The following is an 18126-nucleotide window of genomic DNA, read 5'->3' as shown; positions in this document are numbered from 1 at the left end:
AAGGGGCAGAGGAGGACGCTGAACCCCCTCTGTCACTCGGAAGCTGAGAGGATCATGTCCCTCGATTTGATTTTTTCTACATGCTAACCACCAGTTGAGCCAGCACCATCGGTTGAAAATGCTGTCTTTTTTCCACTGTATGGTTTTAGCTCCTTTGTTAAAGATCAAGTGACCATAGGTGTGTGGGTTCATTTCTGGGTCTTCAATTCTATTCCATTGATCTACCTGCCTGTCACTGTACCAATACCATGCAGTTTTTATTACAATTGCTCTGTAGTACAGCTTAAGGTCCAGGATTGTGATTCCACCAGAGGTTCCTTTATTGTTGAGAATAGTTTTGGCTATCCTGGAAAATGGAGGATTCTTATCACCATGACCACTATGGTTCAAGCCTCCTTCATCTGTCCTTTAATGATTTTATTTTTCACTTCTTTGCACCCTTACGGATTCTTAACAAATAGCCAAGAAACCTTATTCCTTTTAAGATTACATATATTTGTTTCTAATACTTTGAATTTCACTCAAAATGAAAGTCAATGTTTTATATTGGCTACAAGAACGTTTTCTTTACAAAACTTTTACATATATATGATTATATATATGTATATATATTTACACGCATATATATTTTTACATGTATATATATATTACATACATATTGTGTACCAGTAATAGCAGAACAAAGCCATAGTGTGGTAAGAAAATGATTGTGCATAATCAGCTAATAATTAACACAATATGTGGTTAGATTTTAAAATTAATAGCTTTGTTTAATAATAAGTCACAAAATGAGAAGTAGATCTAGATGGGAAGAATGTTTGTACCCACTGTGATACACATAATGTAAGTATGAAGCTGATATTGGTGTTAGGATGTTAAGATGATTAAGGTCATTAGGATTCATTATTAGATTAGGCAATTGCCCTGAGGTAACAAAGCTGTAAAGGAGGGACGCACAGACAGCAACCAAAAAAGTCATAGAACACACAGCAAACGTGTGAAATAGCACCATGTAATGCCAATCCATTTAAGTGGAGCAGAGATCATCAAACTTTGATTATAAGACACAACACAACTTTCTACAAGAGATACACATGACACACATGACACAGACTGAAAGCAGCAGATGGTGTCACCCTAACAGTTGTAGTGGCATCAGACAAACTTCACCTTTTTTGGAGACCAGATCTGCTATTGTAACTCTGGATAGGTACAAACTAGTAATTCTCCTGCCCCAGCTATCTGACTATTGTGTTCAGAACCACATTCACTGCAAAATAGTCTTTTCAGACAACCAAAAGACCACTCTCTTATGATTATATGATAATTACAAATATTCATCTAATTGCAGAGCATTAAAGTATATGGTGCAAAGGTTGGCTGCCTAACTCTAAGTAGAGAATTTGCCTAGCACAGTGAGCTTCTATGTTGATACTTAGCATTAATGACACAAGACAGAAGAGAAAGGCAATTCAATCATAGTAATTGGAGCTGGACATTGTGGCTCATGTCTAATATCAGCACTTTCAAGGCTGAGGCAGGTGAGTTTCTGCAAGTTTGAAGCCAGTCTGGGTTAGATAGTGAATTCTGGAACACCGACTCCTGTGTCCCTGTCTCAGAATTGCACCTTTGTCTCCTACCAATAGAGAGACTCTGATGCTTTACTGGTGGATGGATAAGTCAAAGAGAAATTCATGCTCAAAGAACACTATAAACCAACGAGGTTGAACAGATACCTGTGAATCCCCAACCACAACCAAATGTACCTCCTCAAAATCGTGGGAAACAGCACCAAGTCAATACAAAAGGTCAGCAAATTTAAAGCAGAAACAATATTGAAAGCACTAGCTAATCCCAGTGGAGTGAGGTTCAAAATCAATAGCAGGAAAATGATTTTTGGAAATTCACAAATATGTGAAAATTAAACAATGCTTTTCTTAATGCCCAACAAACCCAAGAGGAAATCGGTACGGAAACAAACCATATTTGACATGAATGAAAATGAAGACAATAACCCAAATTTATGGAAAGTAAGAAATGGCAGGCAAAGGAGCAAGGATTTCTCATGGAGGATGATACAAGCACTGTAAATTTATAACACTGTTGAATGTATGTGTGAATATAATAAAAAAGCTTGACTGATACACTTGCATGGCTGAGTCACAAATGCAAATTGTACCAGGGTTTGGTTTTAACCTAGCTTCTGGTTGTAAGATCTGGGGTTCTGAGCTTTCAATAAATCTGTGCCATGTCATAGAAGACTGCTAGTCTGAGGGACACACTTTAAGTGAGGCCCATGATGCCAGCTCTTCTTTCTGACCTCATCTATTGACATTTTTGGTAAATATCACCTTGACTGTCTTGGTCTTTGGCTGTACCTGTTCATCTTTCCTTCTTCTCTTTGCCCCGAATGCCCTCCTCATATCCACACCCTGTACATACAAAGCTGGACCATCTTCAAATCTCCCCTCAACCCTTACCTTCTTAAGAGCTTTCCTGGCTGCTCAGCAACAATTCCCACCCTGTTCTACCTTATTTGCCTATTATCTTTCTTGTTTTTCTTCAAATTACTTAGTGCATATAAAACCTTACCATGATACGAATTCCCATCTTAACAGGAGTTGCTGCAGTCATCTCCTATTACAATACAAGCATCATAAGAACATAGATCTTTTTATGTTTAGTTTCCTGTATTACAGATGCTCAGAACAGTGACTAACCCACAGCAAGTGCCCAGCAAATATTTACCCAATAAATATTTGAAAATAAAATGCTAAGCGCTGTGGGTGTATAGATGTATGTAGTGAATAGATGATGTGACAGATACAGGAGGGAAGGGTCACCTCAGCCGCTGTGACTCAGATGAATGTGAAAAGCAAAGGGCTGATAGCCACTCACACTCTCACATGGCTGAAAGATCTTACTGGATGATACTCCAGCTGCTCTGGCTTCTTGACTGTTGTAGCTTACGCTTCCTATACAATGGCTCTCAAAGGACAGGAAATGCTACATCTCATTGCTTCTCTCTGACTGTTTGCAATATGTAAGATGTTTCTACTATTTGACACCATAAGATCGCTAGCCTGCTGGTTTCAGCTCTGGATACCCAGTTATATATCTGTAAATTCCTTCCTACAAGCTTGAAAAGTAGGGCATGATTTTTTTCATCTTACAAAATCTGATAGGAGTCCTATTTAAGAGTAAATATGAAAATCTTCAACAGGCTGCTCATTCTTTGCTTCCTTTTTCTTCATATCCTGGTGAGTTATTTGCATGTTGCAGATATCTCTGCAGAAGGAACTCTTTCTAGAGACTTAAGATTATACTTTGTTTTATTCAGTGAGGTTCTGAGTTATTTTTCATTGTATCAAAAATTTTCCACTGAAGCAAAATTTAGTTATTCCTAAGTAGTACTGAGAAATAACCCTGTAAATAGGCTTGGATTCCTCTTCTGGAATCTTTGCTGCCATCCATCTATCCAGGAGTAGTCTCTATGAGTCTACCGTTTATACTGCTCCTGGAGGCTGGCTTCATTGCACTGACTATATTAGACGGGACTCTCGTTAGGGTCATCTAGGGAATAAATAGCAAGAAGCAGAGAAAGTAGGAGGATTTGACACAATCTCAGAACATCTGGAAAAATCTCAGTCAAATTGACCTATAGGCAACTGTGGGCCACTTGATTGATTAATGATTGATGTGATTAGTGTTTGAAGGCCCAGTGCATTGTGGACAGTGACCCCTGGGCAGGTTGTCCTGGGTGCTTTAAGAAAATAGGCTGAGAAAGCTACGGGGAGAAAGCCAGCCACCAATGTTCCCCCATTGCCTTTGCTTCAATTCCTACCACAGGTTCCTGCCCCAGTTCCTGCCCTGAGTTTGTGCAATGATGAACTACAAACATGTGAGCTGAAACAAACTTTTTATTCCCCAAAATGCTTTTGATCATGCATTATCACAAACCAAGACAAACCATCTTCAGAAAGAGCCACTGTCTGTAACTCTTTTTGGGAACACCATGGATGTGGGATGTTAACAGCTTTCCTGGTCTTCCTCTTTCCTAGCCCTACTGTGCATTACCAATTAGTGTAGCATTATTGCACCCTCATCACCTGGATAAGAGATGGAAAAATTCCCTTCAGTTTGCTAAAGTTAGTCACAGCTTATAGTATTTCCTCCCATATATCTACATAGTAAAAAAGATACCCCTAAATTTTAATTATCTAGGTCAGAGAAAACAATTTTTCACTGAGAACAAAACAAAACAATACAATACCAGACATTTTCAAATGATATAGTGCCTTGGACACTTCACCAGGGCTGGAAACAAGTACTTTTAGAGTCAAGCTCGGGAGCTGTCCTGTATCATTTGCTTAACTTGTCAGAGAGACGTTAAGAGTTAAGGAGAGAATAGAAGTTTGGGATACTTCCCTTCCATGGCTGTTGGCAGTATGCACAGCCTTCTAATTGGAAGTTGGCATCATCAGAGTTGGAAAGCCATGTAAATTGAAGTCTTTCTTTGTGGATAAAGGTATATGAAATCACAGTGCGGTTGCATGGCTCCACTCATGTAGTAGCACATGTTTCTCATTTAGCTTCCATGCACTCATAAATCATGCTTTTGAAAAAAGATCTTTCAGTACAAGTGATTAGATGAGTGGACTAAAAATCTTACAGTAGTGTATTAATTTGTAAGTTATTTCTGAATGTATTTATTTATGTGTATGTATACATGTTTATGTACATGTGTTAGGAAGTGTTCATACAGAGGCCAAAATCAACATTATATGTCTTCCTCCATCACCCTCTACCTTAGAGTCTCTCATGGATCCTGGAGCTCACTGATGCAGCTAGACAGGGATCCTCCTATTTCTACCTCCCCCACACTGGGATTGCACCGTGTGCTGTCATACCTAGCTTTTATATGGGCTCTGGAAATCAAACATAAGTCCTCATGCTTAGGTACCAAACAATTTACATACTAGTCATGTTTCTTGTCCCACAGGTCTTATTTCTTGCAGAATTAAGCTTTGGTAATGGCTAAATTATTTTGAACCATACAGCATCTCACAGAAACTGACATGATAGTACTGAGCTGTCCCTACCCATTTCAATGGGCAGGGTAGGTTAACCTGACACATGAAGAGACACTATCAGAAATTAAATGAGAGTCACAGATGACTGAAAAGGACTAATAAATGAATATCCCCAGGATAACGTCATGGAACCGAATAAGTGCCCTGTAAATATTTATTGCTTCAATTAATTACCCATAAATTAAAGCATTTTAAAGGCCCAATTTTATCTTAATGACATAAAACTAGTCACAGCATGTGGATATTCATCTTCAAAGAGACATTTCTTGAAAAATACTGAGACATTTAATATGATATTTATTTAATATCATTTACTGTTATTTAGAATGTGTCTCATTTTGAGTATTATTAATGATGACTTAAGTAGATAGTATTTATTCTACTGAAATAACTTTAGTGTGATTTACTGTGTGTCTTGGGACAAGAGAATGTTTCTGATGAGATTAATTTTCAGTTTCATTATAGAGTAGATGAGATGCAACATGATATATTAGAAAGAGAGCTGGAATGTAAACCTAAAGACATGTGCTTAATTCTTTAGCTCACCCACTTACAATGAAATATTGAACAAGCTGTTTACCTCCACAGACATCTGAGCATTATTTCCTGTAAGAATGGATACCACGGAGCTTCTTCCTAGACTTTAGTGCATCATTTCTACTTTCCAAACTGAAAACCCACTATAAAGTCATAGACAGTTTTATGCAGCTACTTTTTCTGCAAAATGAGATACACTATGATTGGCATCTTTCAATATTAAGTTAAATTGGAGCCAGCTCCAATTTAACAAAATGTTTGCATCATAAAGAAAAAAGTGTTTTGAATTCTCTCTTAGTTGGGGTTTTATTGTTGTGAAGAGACACCATGACCACAGCAACTGTTATAAAGGAAAACATTTAATTGGGCCTAGCTTAGAGCTCAGAGGTTTAGTTCATTGTCATCATGGCAGGAAGCTTGATGACATGTAGGAAGATATGGTGGTGGAGAGGAGCTGAGAGTTCTACTTCTGGATCCTCAGGCAGCAGAAAGACAAAATGACACTGGGCCTGGCCTGGGCATTTGAAATCTCAAAGCCCACCCTAGTGACACACTTCCTCCAACTACACAGGTTTCTGTCATGCCTTTATTTTGGCGATAAATGGAAACTTGATGTGGAGGCAGGGATGATTTAAAAATGGTTCACAAATTGCTTTTTTAATAAACCCAAGTAAAAATGTAATTAACTCAAGAGAATTTACACCACATCTTAGTGGACACAAAATCTGTACCTTTAATATCCCAGGGTTATGATTGCCACTTGGATCTTCTTAGGGTAGTTTTGTTTAATGGAGTCTTTGAACAACTCTGAAGCAGTTTGCTTGAGGAAGCAGGTATACCCACATGTGACTTCCTTGGCATGGCTCTGTACGGCTCAAACTACAAAGGAGAGTGAATGATTGTTAGTTAGGTGAACATTACACAATTGGAAGTGTAAGAAATACAGCAGACTTGGTCACAAGGAGCAGAGACACGCCCCCCTTTTTTGACATTTGCCAATTCCTGTAGTGTAAATGCCCCCCACACTGGCCCGTTTCCAGCCACAGAACAGTTGTTTAACAGCCTGTTCATTCTAAAAGTAGAATCATGTGAGCTAGCTTGTTAGTGAGAGACCTCGGAGGCAGAGAACAGAGGCTGTTTGCATTCACCCTACACCAACAACAAGCCTCCAGAAAGATTACTTGTCAGCAACTCCAAATGTCAGACCAGCTGACATAGCTGTCATGAGCTGAATGGAGGATGTTCCTTAAGGGCTTGCATGTTTAAATATTTGGTCCCTGGTTGGTGTCACTGTTTGTGGGAAGTTTTGGAGCCTTTAAGACAGGGGGCCTGTTTACTTTGTCTTTCTTACTATGTCTTCTTTGCTTCTGGGTTCATTGAGAGCTGCACAAGCTGTTCTACCACACATTTCTGCTGTCATGAACACTTTGATGTCCTTTGTGGCATAATGGACCAGTTCATGAACACAAGTAAACACTTTCTCCTGTAAGGTTTTCTGGCCAGGTTTTTTGTCATATGGAAAAAGAATTTCCTGTATTCTCCCATTGCTAAAGGTTAGATCCCTACTACATAGCAGCAGAAATGACTCTTCCATTTTCTGTGTGAAGACCTGGGCAAATTCTATAGTTTGTCATTTGGAGTTCCAAAAGGAAGCTAAATTCAGTCAACGCACAAGAGACTTATGGATCAGAGAAGTCAGTGGGAGTCAGTACTAGGGACATTATAAGTAGAAGCTGTAAAATGTGAGACTAGGGAATGTTGCTTTGAGCTTCTTCAGAGGAACTGATGGCCATGTAGCAGTTCACATTTGTGTCCCTAAGACATACTGATGTTCTCATTGCCTTGGGAAGCAAGTGCTTAAATATGAATGTTTAAAAAACGATGTGAGAAGGGCCATTGAGAAACATTGGTCAAAGTCCCCCAACAGCTCACAAAAGCCAGCAGTAGTTGTCCATGGAACTCCAAAAATCTTATCATTTAAAATATATTCCAAGTTCATGAAAAAATTCTAAATGGTAGATATTTGATCCAGACAAGGTCTGATGGAGCTCTGTATATTGCTCTCTATTGTCATAGGACAAAGCAGTTCTTAACATTTTTTACTTTATTATGTGCATATGATATTTGTGGACATGTATGGACCCAGAAGTCAAGGCACGCATGTGGAATCAGAGGACATCTTCATGGAACCATTGTTCTCTTTCCTCCTTACATATATTCTGAGGAAAAAACTCAGGCCACCAGGCTTGTAAAAACAAGTGGCTTCCTCCACTGAGCCACCTCTCCAGGTACCTCAAACTAATTGAAGGGCAATTATGAACACCATAAAGGTTTTTAAAGTAGTAAGTGATGTTGTGTATGCCCCAAACCTAAGTGTACATTTTGAGGAATCTTTGCATACACATCCATCTTGACTCTAATGAAGGTTCGGAACCTGGGACTAACCTGCAGTTTTCTGGGACATTTTGTAATCCATCCCTCTCCCATGGCTTCTCCACCTCTGCACGCCAACCCCACCCCCAGGTGACTGCTGAATTTCTTTGTCGTTTTGGGCAAGTTTGCATGTTTCCAGTGTAGTCTGTGCCATGAACTCTTTCTGTATCTGGCTTCTTTCCTTTGTTGTAATCATTCTGAGGTCTGATATCTGTCTCTATTGCTACTACAATAAATAGTTCATTCCTTTGTACTGCTGAACAAAAGCCAACATTCTCCATTAAGATGTAGATAAAACAATTCTTTGCCACCCTTTTGGATTACATTGGGTTATTTTTAAAAAAAAATTTTTTTTTTGGCCTGATACAAATAAAGTTGATTTTGTTGATTGCGCTTTGGTCTTTGTTGTAGATGTGTTTTTGTGTCTCTTGAATATTAAAACACTCTAGGAAAATGATAGCAGGGCTTTCATGATATGTATATGCTTAACTTTTGAAAGAACTGCAAAACGGCTTACTAACGTAAGCATCTATTTTACATTCCCACAAGAAGCATGTGAGTTCTAGCTGCTCTGTGCTCACCAAACTTTATATGTCCATATTTTCAATCTCAGCCACTTTGTTGATGTGCTGTGGTGTATCATCTTGATTTTAGTTTGGCTCTCCTAATAGCTGACATTCTCTTCCTATTTTGTTTCACTGCTATCTATTATCTTTGGCAAAGTGTCAGTTCAAATATTTTGTACATTTTTTAGGCTTATTTGTCTCATCACAAGTTCAGAGAACTCACTGTACATCCTGGTTCCTGTGTGTGTTCTGTACATATTTTCCTCAATTTATGCCTCTTAAATTTTTCTTTATAGTGTTTTCTAAACATAGTACTTTATTTGATATTTAATTTATAGATTTCTTCTTTAGTGAGTATACTATGTGTAAAGCCCAGTAACCTGGGTCTTGGGAGATAACTCAGTGGATGAAACATTTGCTTTGTGAGTCTGGATCTCCCACAGCACACTAACAAGGCAGGGAAGACGATCCAAGCCTGGAGCTCATGTGCTGGGGTCGGAAAAGGAGGGTCCGGGACCTTGCTGCTCAGCCAATCTAACAGAAAGAATAAGCTCCAAGTTCAGTTAGAGTCTGTCCCCAAAATAAATGAATGAATGAATTAATGAATAAACAAATAAATGAATGAATAAATAGATAGATAAATAAATAAATAAGGTGGAAAGTGACTAAGGAAAACACATGAAGTAGATTTATGGCTTGTGCATACATCCTCATAGACAAGCATGCTACTCACAGGCATGTACCTGTATACCACACACTCACACACACACACACACACACACTCACACACAGCACAATACACAGCACACACACATATACACAGCACACATATACACACAGCAATACACAACACACACACAGCACATACAGCACACATACACACACACATATACACAGCACACATACAGCACACACACACACACATCTTACATGAACCACATACATACACAGGCATGCACATACACATATAGAAGTACTACAAAGATTTTTTTCTCGCACAGCTCTTATATTTAGATTAGCAAACCATTTAGAGTTAATAACTGTATTTTGAGCAAGATGAGAGTTGATGGTTGTTGTTGGTATAACCATCCAGTTGTTGAAGCAATCATGTTGAAAGATTTTTTTTTCATTTGCACTATGCACTGCCTTGTTCAACACCTTATTTCTAGATTTTCCATTCTTTTGGTAATTGATTTTTCTGTCCAGACTGAAATAATCCTGATTATGCAGCAATCCACTACATCCTAAATTTGGGTAGGACCACTCAACTTTGCTATTAGTTTTCTGATTCTTCAGGCTTGGTTTAATCTATCAGGTTCCATGGGAACTTTAGACCCACCTTTTTAAATTTTGGAAGCAGGATCTTACTATATACCCCTTACTATCCTCAAACATGCCACATAATCCAGAATGACCTCAGACTTTGGGATCTTCTGCCTCTTTTAATTAGTTCTAATTTATTTTAAGAAATAATATAACACTGATATAATTTTTATTTAATTTCACCAAATTTCTAAATAAAGTTGAAATTTGATAATCTTGAGTTTTCTGACTAATGGACATGAGATATGGCTCCATTTACTTCTTTAATTTCTCTTTACAGTATCTTGTACTTCTCTATGCATATGCCTGGTACAATTTTGATCAAATTTATCCCCCCATATTTCATGTTTTTTTAATGCTCATCTACACAGCAATATTGCTAGTCCTAGTTCTGATTATTTCAGGCTGTTGTACCATGAAGTAAATATTATTAATTTTACTTCACGTTCTTGTTTCCAGTGTAATTGATTAAGTGTGCTGGGTTTGTATCTTTCAGATTGGCTGTTATTCATTTTAACAGCTTTTCTGTAGATCCAGTAGATGATTGTGTTATCTCTGAGTGGACCTCTAATGCAAGTGGACCACAGCTGGAGAGTCTGTCATCCTTCCATGTTGTTCAACTTGGAAACTTTGACCATGAAGCATAATGTCAGCCATAGACTCTTTTGTGAGTTCTTATCATTGAACTGTGAAAATTCCATTTTATTTTTTTAAATCTGTTGAAATTTTTGTGGGGGTTGAATGTTAGTCAGGGCTGAGTTCTGTTTTTATTCTCATGTGTTAAAGTGATGACTGGTTCTTCATAACTAGTACATTAATCACTAACCTCACCTCCAACCTTGCATTCCCAATATGTAGCTCCACTTGTTCATGGAACTTTCTTTTTTGTGTGTTGAGCTGGATTTAATTCACCAAGCTTTTGTTGAACAATTTTGTATGTGTGCTTTTAAAGGATATTTGTACATCTTAAAACAATATTTTTACTTGGACTTTGGGGTCAGGACAACACTGTTCTTACAGAGTAAGTTGGGAAATAACCAGCCCTTCAAGGTTTCATGGAGTTTGTATTAGCAGTCTTAAATGTTTGATAAAATCAACAAAACCCTTTGTGTATGGTTTTAAAATAGCAGTGATAGTATTCATGAACTACTTTTACCTGAGTGGGTTTTTGGTGGTTTTACCTTTTAGTAAGTATATATAGCCATTGCATTTAAGACAGCCAATTGTTGTTGAATTATTATCATATCATTAGGACAGCCACTCTCCACGCCCTTATTCTCCACATTCCTCTGATAATTTTCCAATTATGCCTTATATTGGCTTCAAATGCAACTACAATTCTCATTGACTTAATTAGATATGTGCTTGGCCTTCAACTCCCATACACTTTCTATTTGGTGAAGTTTAGTAAACAAAAGCTGTTTGTGTGCCTTGGTTTGTGGGCTTTTGTTTGTGCATTGTTCTGATTGTCCCAATAACACTCTGACAAGATTTAAAGCCATGTCTTAGTAATTAATTAGACTTTTCTAGACAGGAAATATCATAGCGGTGCCTCTCTCTTAAGGATTCAGACTTGAGAATGCTTTAGGTAAGTTTCTGGATGGGTATTCTGTTGTTGTTGTTTTCAATTTTTAACAGTCATTTGAAAAAAAGGTCTTTGGTTGTCTTCAATCCTGTAGAAGCAAGCACTGCACTTCAGACATGAAACATCTCATCTAGACAGTCTTGGGGTCACAGCATGGAGTTCTAGCGACTTAGTGAACTAAGATGAACACAGAAACATCTCATCTAGACAGTCTTGGGGTCACAGCATGGAGTTCTGGCGACTTAGTGAACTAAGATGAACACAAGACTCATGGAGCAATCTATCTGAGTCTGCTGTGCTTGGGAACTGTGTGCTTGCATCTATTCTGAATCCTTCTGGTGGAAGCTCTTTGCTTTGCTTTTAATATGTACAGTGTTCTTGGGAGATTTATCTGGGTTAACATGCAGAGTCAGTGGGAAACAAGTTGATTCCAGTCACTAGCATTGTTGGAGGGAGAGAAACCTAAGAGGAAAGAAATTTCAGCTACAAAGGAGTTCTGTGGTTGACTACATCCTAATGCAGAAATGCTTTCTGTTACAGATCACCTTGCAGAATCTTCATTGCATTCACATGGGTAATGAGCCCATCTCCCAGTGAGGCTGTGTACTCTCCTTTTTCTTCTCCACACACTGGTCAACACATCCCTCTGACACACACACACACACACACACACACACACATATACACACACACACACCCTCTGTGTGTGTTGCACAGCTTTGGTCTTTAATGGCTGCCAACCAATGGCTGAGAGCCAAATGGAAAGAAACCTCAAGGTGGTTTTATTTTTGTTTTGTTTTGTTTTGTTTGCTTTTTGTTTTGTTTTTACAATTCAGAGGGATATTTGCATTTCAAATGAACACCCTTAAAGATGAAATGGCATTCTCTGCTTTAGGAATCAATACTTAACGATGGAATTTCAGATTGAGAGAGCTAAGGAGGCTGGGATTTTTGTTCCATGCCTATCCTATTAGACTGTGTCACTCTCTATAGCTTTTTATGCCTGTATGCATCTTTCTTGCCATAGCCCAATCTGGGTTTTTTATGTATTGCAGAAAATTAAAACCAGATGATTGTGTGTGTGTGTATGTGTGTGTGTGTGTGTGTGTATGTGTGTGTGTGTCTGTATATGTATGATGTATGTATAAGGGTTCCTAGCTACATATTCCAATTTTAAGCTATTAAAGTAGAATCTGAAAAAGACTATATTTTCATGCTAAACATTTAGAAAGTATTTATCTGTTATTGAGTTAAAGTTAATATAAGATTGCTTTTGTATGAGAGAGAGACAGACAGACAGACGGACAGACAGAGAAAAGGAAACACAGAGACATGTTCACAGTTTAAAATGTACTATGCACATATTCATAATCCAGTATAATAAAAATAATAACAGAAGTAACAATAGTGATGCTAATTTTCAAGCTACATGTTCCTAGATATTAGGGAGCAAGTCTGATATTTAATGATTTCTGCTTGATTTCAGGGTTAAAGTGAGGAGCTTCTAGAAGTGAGACTTTCTTGAGTAATCATGTTAACGTTCAACCCCTAGGTACTCTGAGGATGACTATCTCCAGATCATCAAAAGCATACAGAGATGCCCATGGAAACGGCAAGCAGAGGAATATGACAATTTTAGGTAAGACACCAAATTTTCATAAATAATACGTGAAAACATGCATTGTTCCTTTAATTTTTAGGGGAGAAAGGCAGAAAGTTGTTAAAAAGAAAGTGGGAGGGGCTCACTGTCAATCATAAGAACAGCTAAACTCTACAAGCCTGTGAAACTGCAGTGCTCTACTCCAATGGCTGATCGAGACATTCATAAGCTTGCTCCTGGAATCAACTCCATAGAAATCCACGTCCAAAAGAAAGCTTTTCTTATGCTGTTTACTGAGAGTTCGATTGATTTCAGCTGTTTGTGTCATTTCCAGTTGCTCAATATTTACCTTGCAAGTAAAAATGCTTAGCATCAGGGGCATTTGAGAAAGCCTGGAGGAAAGGAAGGAAGGAAGAGAATCGCCCATGTTGCCTCACTTTAGAACAACTGGACTGAGATGACTCAGGGCTTCAAGTGCTTGCTGTGTAAGCTTGAGGAGTTTTGCTCAAACACTTAGAACCCATATAATAAGGTGGGTGTGTCGTGTGCACCAACCCCAGCACCCCAGCGCTGTGGAAGGTGGAGAAAGAAGGGTCACTGAACTTGCTGTTAGATAGACATGCACATGGTATGCTTTCCTATAGGAGATCCTCCCATATTGGCCTTTTCTCCTGTCACTTCAGGTGAGAGGTTTTGTTGTGGCTTCAGTAAGAAATGTCCTCTACAAACGTACTCAGTGCCCTTGCTACTTGGTTGGGGAGGGGAGATACTAAGGAGAAGGACCAGGAGAAGGACCTGGTTGGGAGAAGTAGGTCACAGGTAGTGGTCCTGTGTCTTTTTCTTTGCTTCTATCAGCCATGAGATAAAGAAATGCTTCTACCAGTCACCATGATACTCCATCCAGAGTACAAGGAGGAGTCCTTGACCAAATCATCTGTAAATGTGTGTGTGTGTGTGTGTGTGTGTGTGTGTGTGTGTGTGTGTGTGAGAGAGAGAGAGAGAGAGAGAGAGAGAGAGAGAGAGAGAGAGAGAGAGAGAATAATTCTTGACTTTAACAGATTTTGTTGGGAAGTACTTCCTTACAGGAAGTAAGGAATATAGTCTTAGATAGGGATCTTTGCTTAACTCTTTGAGCTCTAAGATATTTTTTGTGTTTACACCATCTGGTTTTTTGACACCCTATACAAAGTCGTATAATCATGAGCTAAGTCCGGGTGGAAATAAAGTTAGATTTTGAGAGACCTATATAGGCAGGAAGGGCAAGAGAAGGCAGTGGGTATTGAGCTATTAAAGATTTGTCTAAGCTATGCTGCTAAAAGACAGATAAAGTGACATCAGCAATCAGAATAGGACTGTGAACTTTTCTGCTTCCAGCCATTGATTCAGAGCAAGCCTCCTGAGAATAAGGGGAAAAAAAGCAAGGAGCAAAGCCACCTATGTGTCAGTGCTGAAAGCCAAGGAGGCAGGGCAGCAGGGGGCCTAAGAACCAGAGGAGGAAGGAGCCCAGCATCCAAGACTACTCTTTCTCACAAGATACTTGCTGAATGTCAAAAGGCTGAGAGCAGAAAAGTTATGCAGAGCTTCCAGAATTTTTGCAAAGGCCAGCTCTCAAAAGGAATAGAGCCTGAAGTAGAATTATTTCCATCCTCAGCTGGATTTAGGAGATCTGCCCTTAGCCTAGATAACTAATAGAAGCAGAAAATAAATCCTCTCTGGAAGAAAGGAGTGTTATTCAGAGACTTAAATTGGCTTTGCAAGTTCTCACACACAATCAGACACAATTAAAATAATATTTTCTTTTTAAAGATATTCCTTTTATCCTCTTCTTTTTAAAGATAAAGTCTGTAGGTTGCAGGCTGGCTTGAAACTGGCTATATACTCAAGAATGACCTTGGACTCCCTATCTTCTGCCTCCACCTCACAAATGCTGGGGTTAGAGGTGTGTACCACCACCACTTTATGCTTATGTGGTATAGGATTTTGAACCATAAGTTTCATATATGCCAGCCAAGAGAATTTACCAAGTGAGTTACATCTCCAACCATCCTTACTTTAAACAAAAATCAGCAGTCCCTTTAAAGCTGAAACTGTAGGATGAACATTCCTGCTGTACATTATGATGGATTGGAGCTATATGATAGATGGTACCATTTGCCTCAGTGCCATTCCCACATTAAGAGTGCATCAGTAACCATGGTGATTACCCAGCAGCCTATCCATCCCTTCAGGGCCCATTGGAGTAAACATCTGGGGCTATACCACTTATTGTTTGTTGCAATCAACAGAATAGTCACAGTGACATTTATTCATTTGCGTGAATATGTATTATATTATAATGCTTATTTTATGAACATATTTGTTAGCTAAATGATGTAAACCCTCAACAGAAGTTTGTGCAATTAAATCATAATAACCAAATCTGGGAGCCTCTGCCTATTTATAAATCTGGCATTGTAGAAACACCCCCTGTTATTATAGATGTCAAGTAGCTAAATAGTTTTCCATCTGACTTATTTATAGCATTTTTATGTCAAACTGAAGGATAAAATGTATAGTTTAAAAAGGCAATAACATTCTTATAGCAACCATTACAAAAGTGACATTAAATTCTCAAGAATATGAGCAACTAAATATATAATAAAATCTATCTGAACCCCATTTGTTGAGACTTCCTACGGTTGACTCCTGGGGACTATTTAAAAATTATAGGATTTCTGTGGTCAAATGAGCTAAAAATAAGAGAGCTTAGAAGTCTTTTTTTATGTTCCCCTCTTAAATACACAGGCTACTTGCTAAGAGAAGGGCTACAATTTATTCACCCACAAGTATTTGTTTAGGACTTACTATGGCAAAGTACAGTAGCCTCCTTTATTACCTGACATAGTGCTATGTACAAGGAGGACTTTAATAAATAGTTCAGTGGTAGGATACATGAAATAAGCAAGAAAAATGTAGCTTCTTTACTGGCCTCAAAGAATTTTAGGTTCATAAAGACAATAAATAGATAAATAAGTAAATAAATGAAATATGATTTTTTTCATGACTTAATTTCAGAGTGATTTTATAGCAATGCTTTTATTTGCTGGTACAAGATCTCTGTCAGTATAATTTCTTGATATGTGTTCTGGAAGGAAACAGCTTGAAATTAGCTCTGAGGGTGGAGAGACAGGGAGCTAGGGAATGATGAAGCCAGACCTTAACTTCAAGTCTGTCTGGGTGGGAGCTGAAACATTTACTTGGTATGAAAAGGATGCTTGGAGGCAGAGCCAGGAAGGCTGTATGATGCGGAAGTGGTTAGTAGAGGCAGGTTCCTAGGCATTTTTGGATACCAAGGATGAATAGAGGTGTTCCTAGTAGAGGAATTACACAGTGTATTTATTGCATAAGTATTTAGTCAGCATACTATTGTATGAACTGGAGTGTTGAGTGAGCATGCAGAGTAAGAGCAGTTGGAGAAAAGTGACCAGAGGAGACTGTAGGGCTCAAATACCAACGGCATCTAAGAAATGTAAAGGGAGACACATGACTTTGAGCTCTTCTGGGCATGGCCTGTCTCACAGTCTATCATTTACATCTGTGTGATTAGAAATTAGTGGTCCTTAGTTTGTTTTGATTTAGTTGGATTTCAGGTCCATAATTAAAGGAGAAGAAAAATAATTAAATATGAAAACTTGGGATCTGAGTGATTTGGATAATCATGGTACTACTGACCAAAACATAGCTTTCAAAGAAAACTGCTTTTTCAGAAGATAAGCCTGGTTTGGACAGGCTGTGTTTGAAGTGGTCCTGGGACAGCTAGCCACAGAAAACTTTTCCTTATTCTGGAAATGTATCAATGCTAAAAGAAAATGTGCTCACCAAACAAGAAAAACAACTACAGAATAACCCCCCTTCTCAGCAGGCTTTTTTCTCCTTTTATAGATGCCCAGCCTTCTACTCACTCAGCATTTAATTGTGGGTTTGAGAACTTTGAAGTCTGATGTTGACATCTCTTCCTTCTTTTAGATTTCACCTGGAAGTGAAAAATTTTAACAGGAAAAGTTCTTTATACAATGTCCATGTTATTGGTTTCCTGTCTTAGTCAGGGTTTCTATTCCTGCACAAACATCATGACCAAGAAGCAAGTTGGTACCAGGAGTGTGACAACCTGACCATGTTTTGGAGAGGATTGTAGAAGGACTTTGGAACTTTGAGCTAGAAGAGCCACTGGTTGTTAAGAACTCTGTGGGATGTTCTGTAGGAGCTTGGAAGATCATGCTGAGAACAGTGCAGAAGATGGAGGCCTGGCTTGTGAAATTTCAGAGGGAAGATTAAAGACTTTTATCAGGGCCATGTTGTTTTGATTGTGAAGATTCTGTGGTTTTGGTTAGCAGGGGCTGAAGTATCAGCTGTGATTAACAAGATACCAGAACTAAAGTGAAACCTTTGCATTACTGGGACTATTGATGCGGGTTAGCTGGAGCTAAGAAATTAGTGGTGATTTAGAAGAAACCAGCATCACTGAGGTGACATCTTCTGGAAAGTGTTTTCTGAGAGCACAAAGAGGCTGTGTTCCAGAGATAGCCAAGGTTGTACCTTGTGCTGCAGCAGGACTTGGTAATGTGTAAGAGTCACCCAGATGGTACTGGTTTTAAAGGCATGAAGGGGTCATGAAGAGCAGCTGAGACTCGGCACAGTGAGAGGTCATGGAAGGCCATTGGTGAAGGGGCAGCTTCAGTTTGCAATTGATGACCCAGGACTGAAGGAGTCAGGTGAAGAAATTGAGGCTTGGCACCATGAAGACAGTCTATGAGAGGCTATTGGTGAAGCCTAGTTACAGCGAAACACAGCAGTGTTTTTGGAATACCAGTACCATGCAATGACCACCAAGAACAGTAGCAGCAGTGGAGTACAGGCATCTGGAGCCTAGAAGACAAGACACGTGCTACAAAGGGCAGAGCTGGAGAGGTGACTCAAGCCCTTGGTGGAGCCCAGAAGATCGTGAGTTGG

The 18126-nt window shown here is 38.8% G+C and overlaps 1 protein-coding gene across 5 annotated transcripts in view; it reads left to right on the top strand.

Moving 5' to 3' along the window:
* The window catches only part of St8sia6 (ST8 alpha-N-acetyl-neuraminide alpha-2,8-sialyltransferase 6), a 271765-nt gene that overhangs the window by 197611 nt on the left and 56028 nt on the right, over positions 1-18126 (top strand). For all 5 annotated transcript variants that reach the window (XM_031369053.1, XM_031369050.1, XM_031369051.1 and 2 more), the window contains one exon: positions 13090-13176. In XM_031369053.1, coding sequence (XP_031224913.1) covers positions 13090-13176 — 87 coding nt within the window. The remainder of the gene's footprint in view (positions 1-13089; positions 13177-18126) is intronic.

This window comes from Mastomys coucha, unplaced genomic scaffold (genome assembly GCF_008632895.1).
Source record: "Mastomys coucha isolate ucsf_1 unplaced genomic scaffold, UCSF_Mcou_1 pScaffold15, whole genome shotgun sequence".
Lineage (NCBI taxonomy): Eukaryota > Metazoa > Chordata > Mammalia > Rodentia > Muridae > Mastomys > Mastomys coucha.
This window is presented reverse-complemented; position numbering and strand designations above follow the sequence as displayed.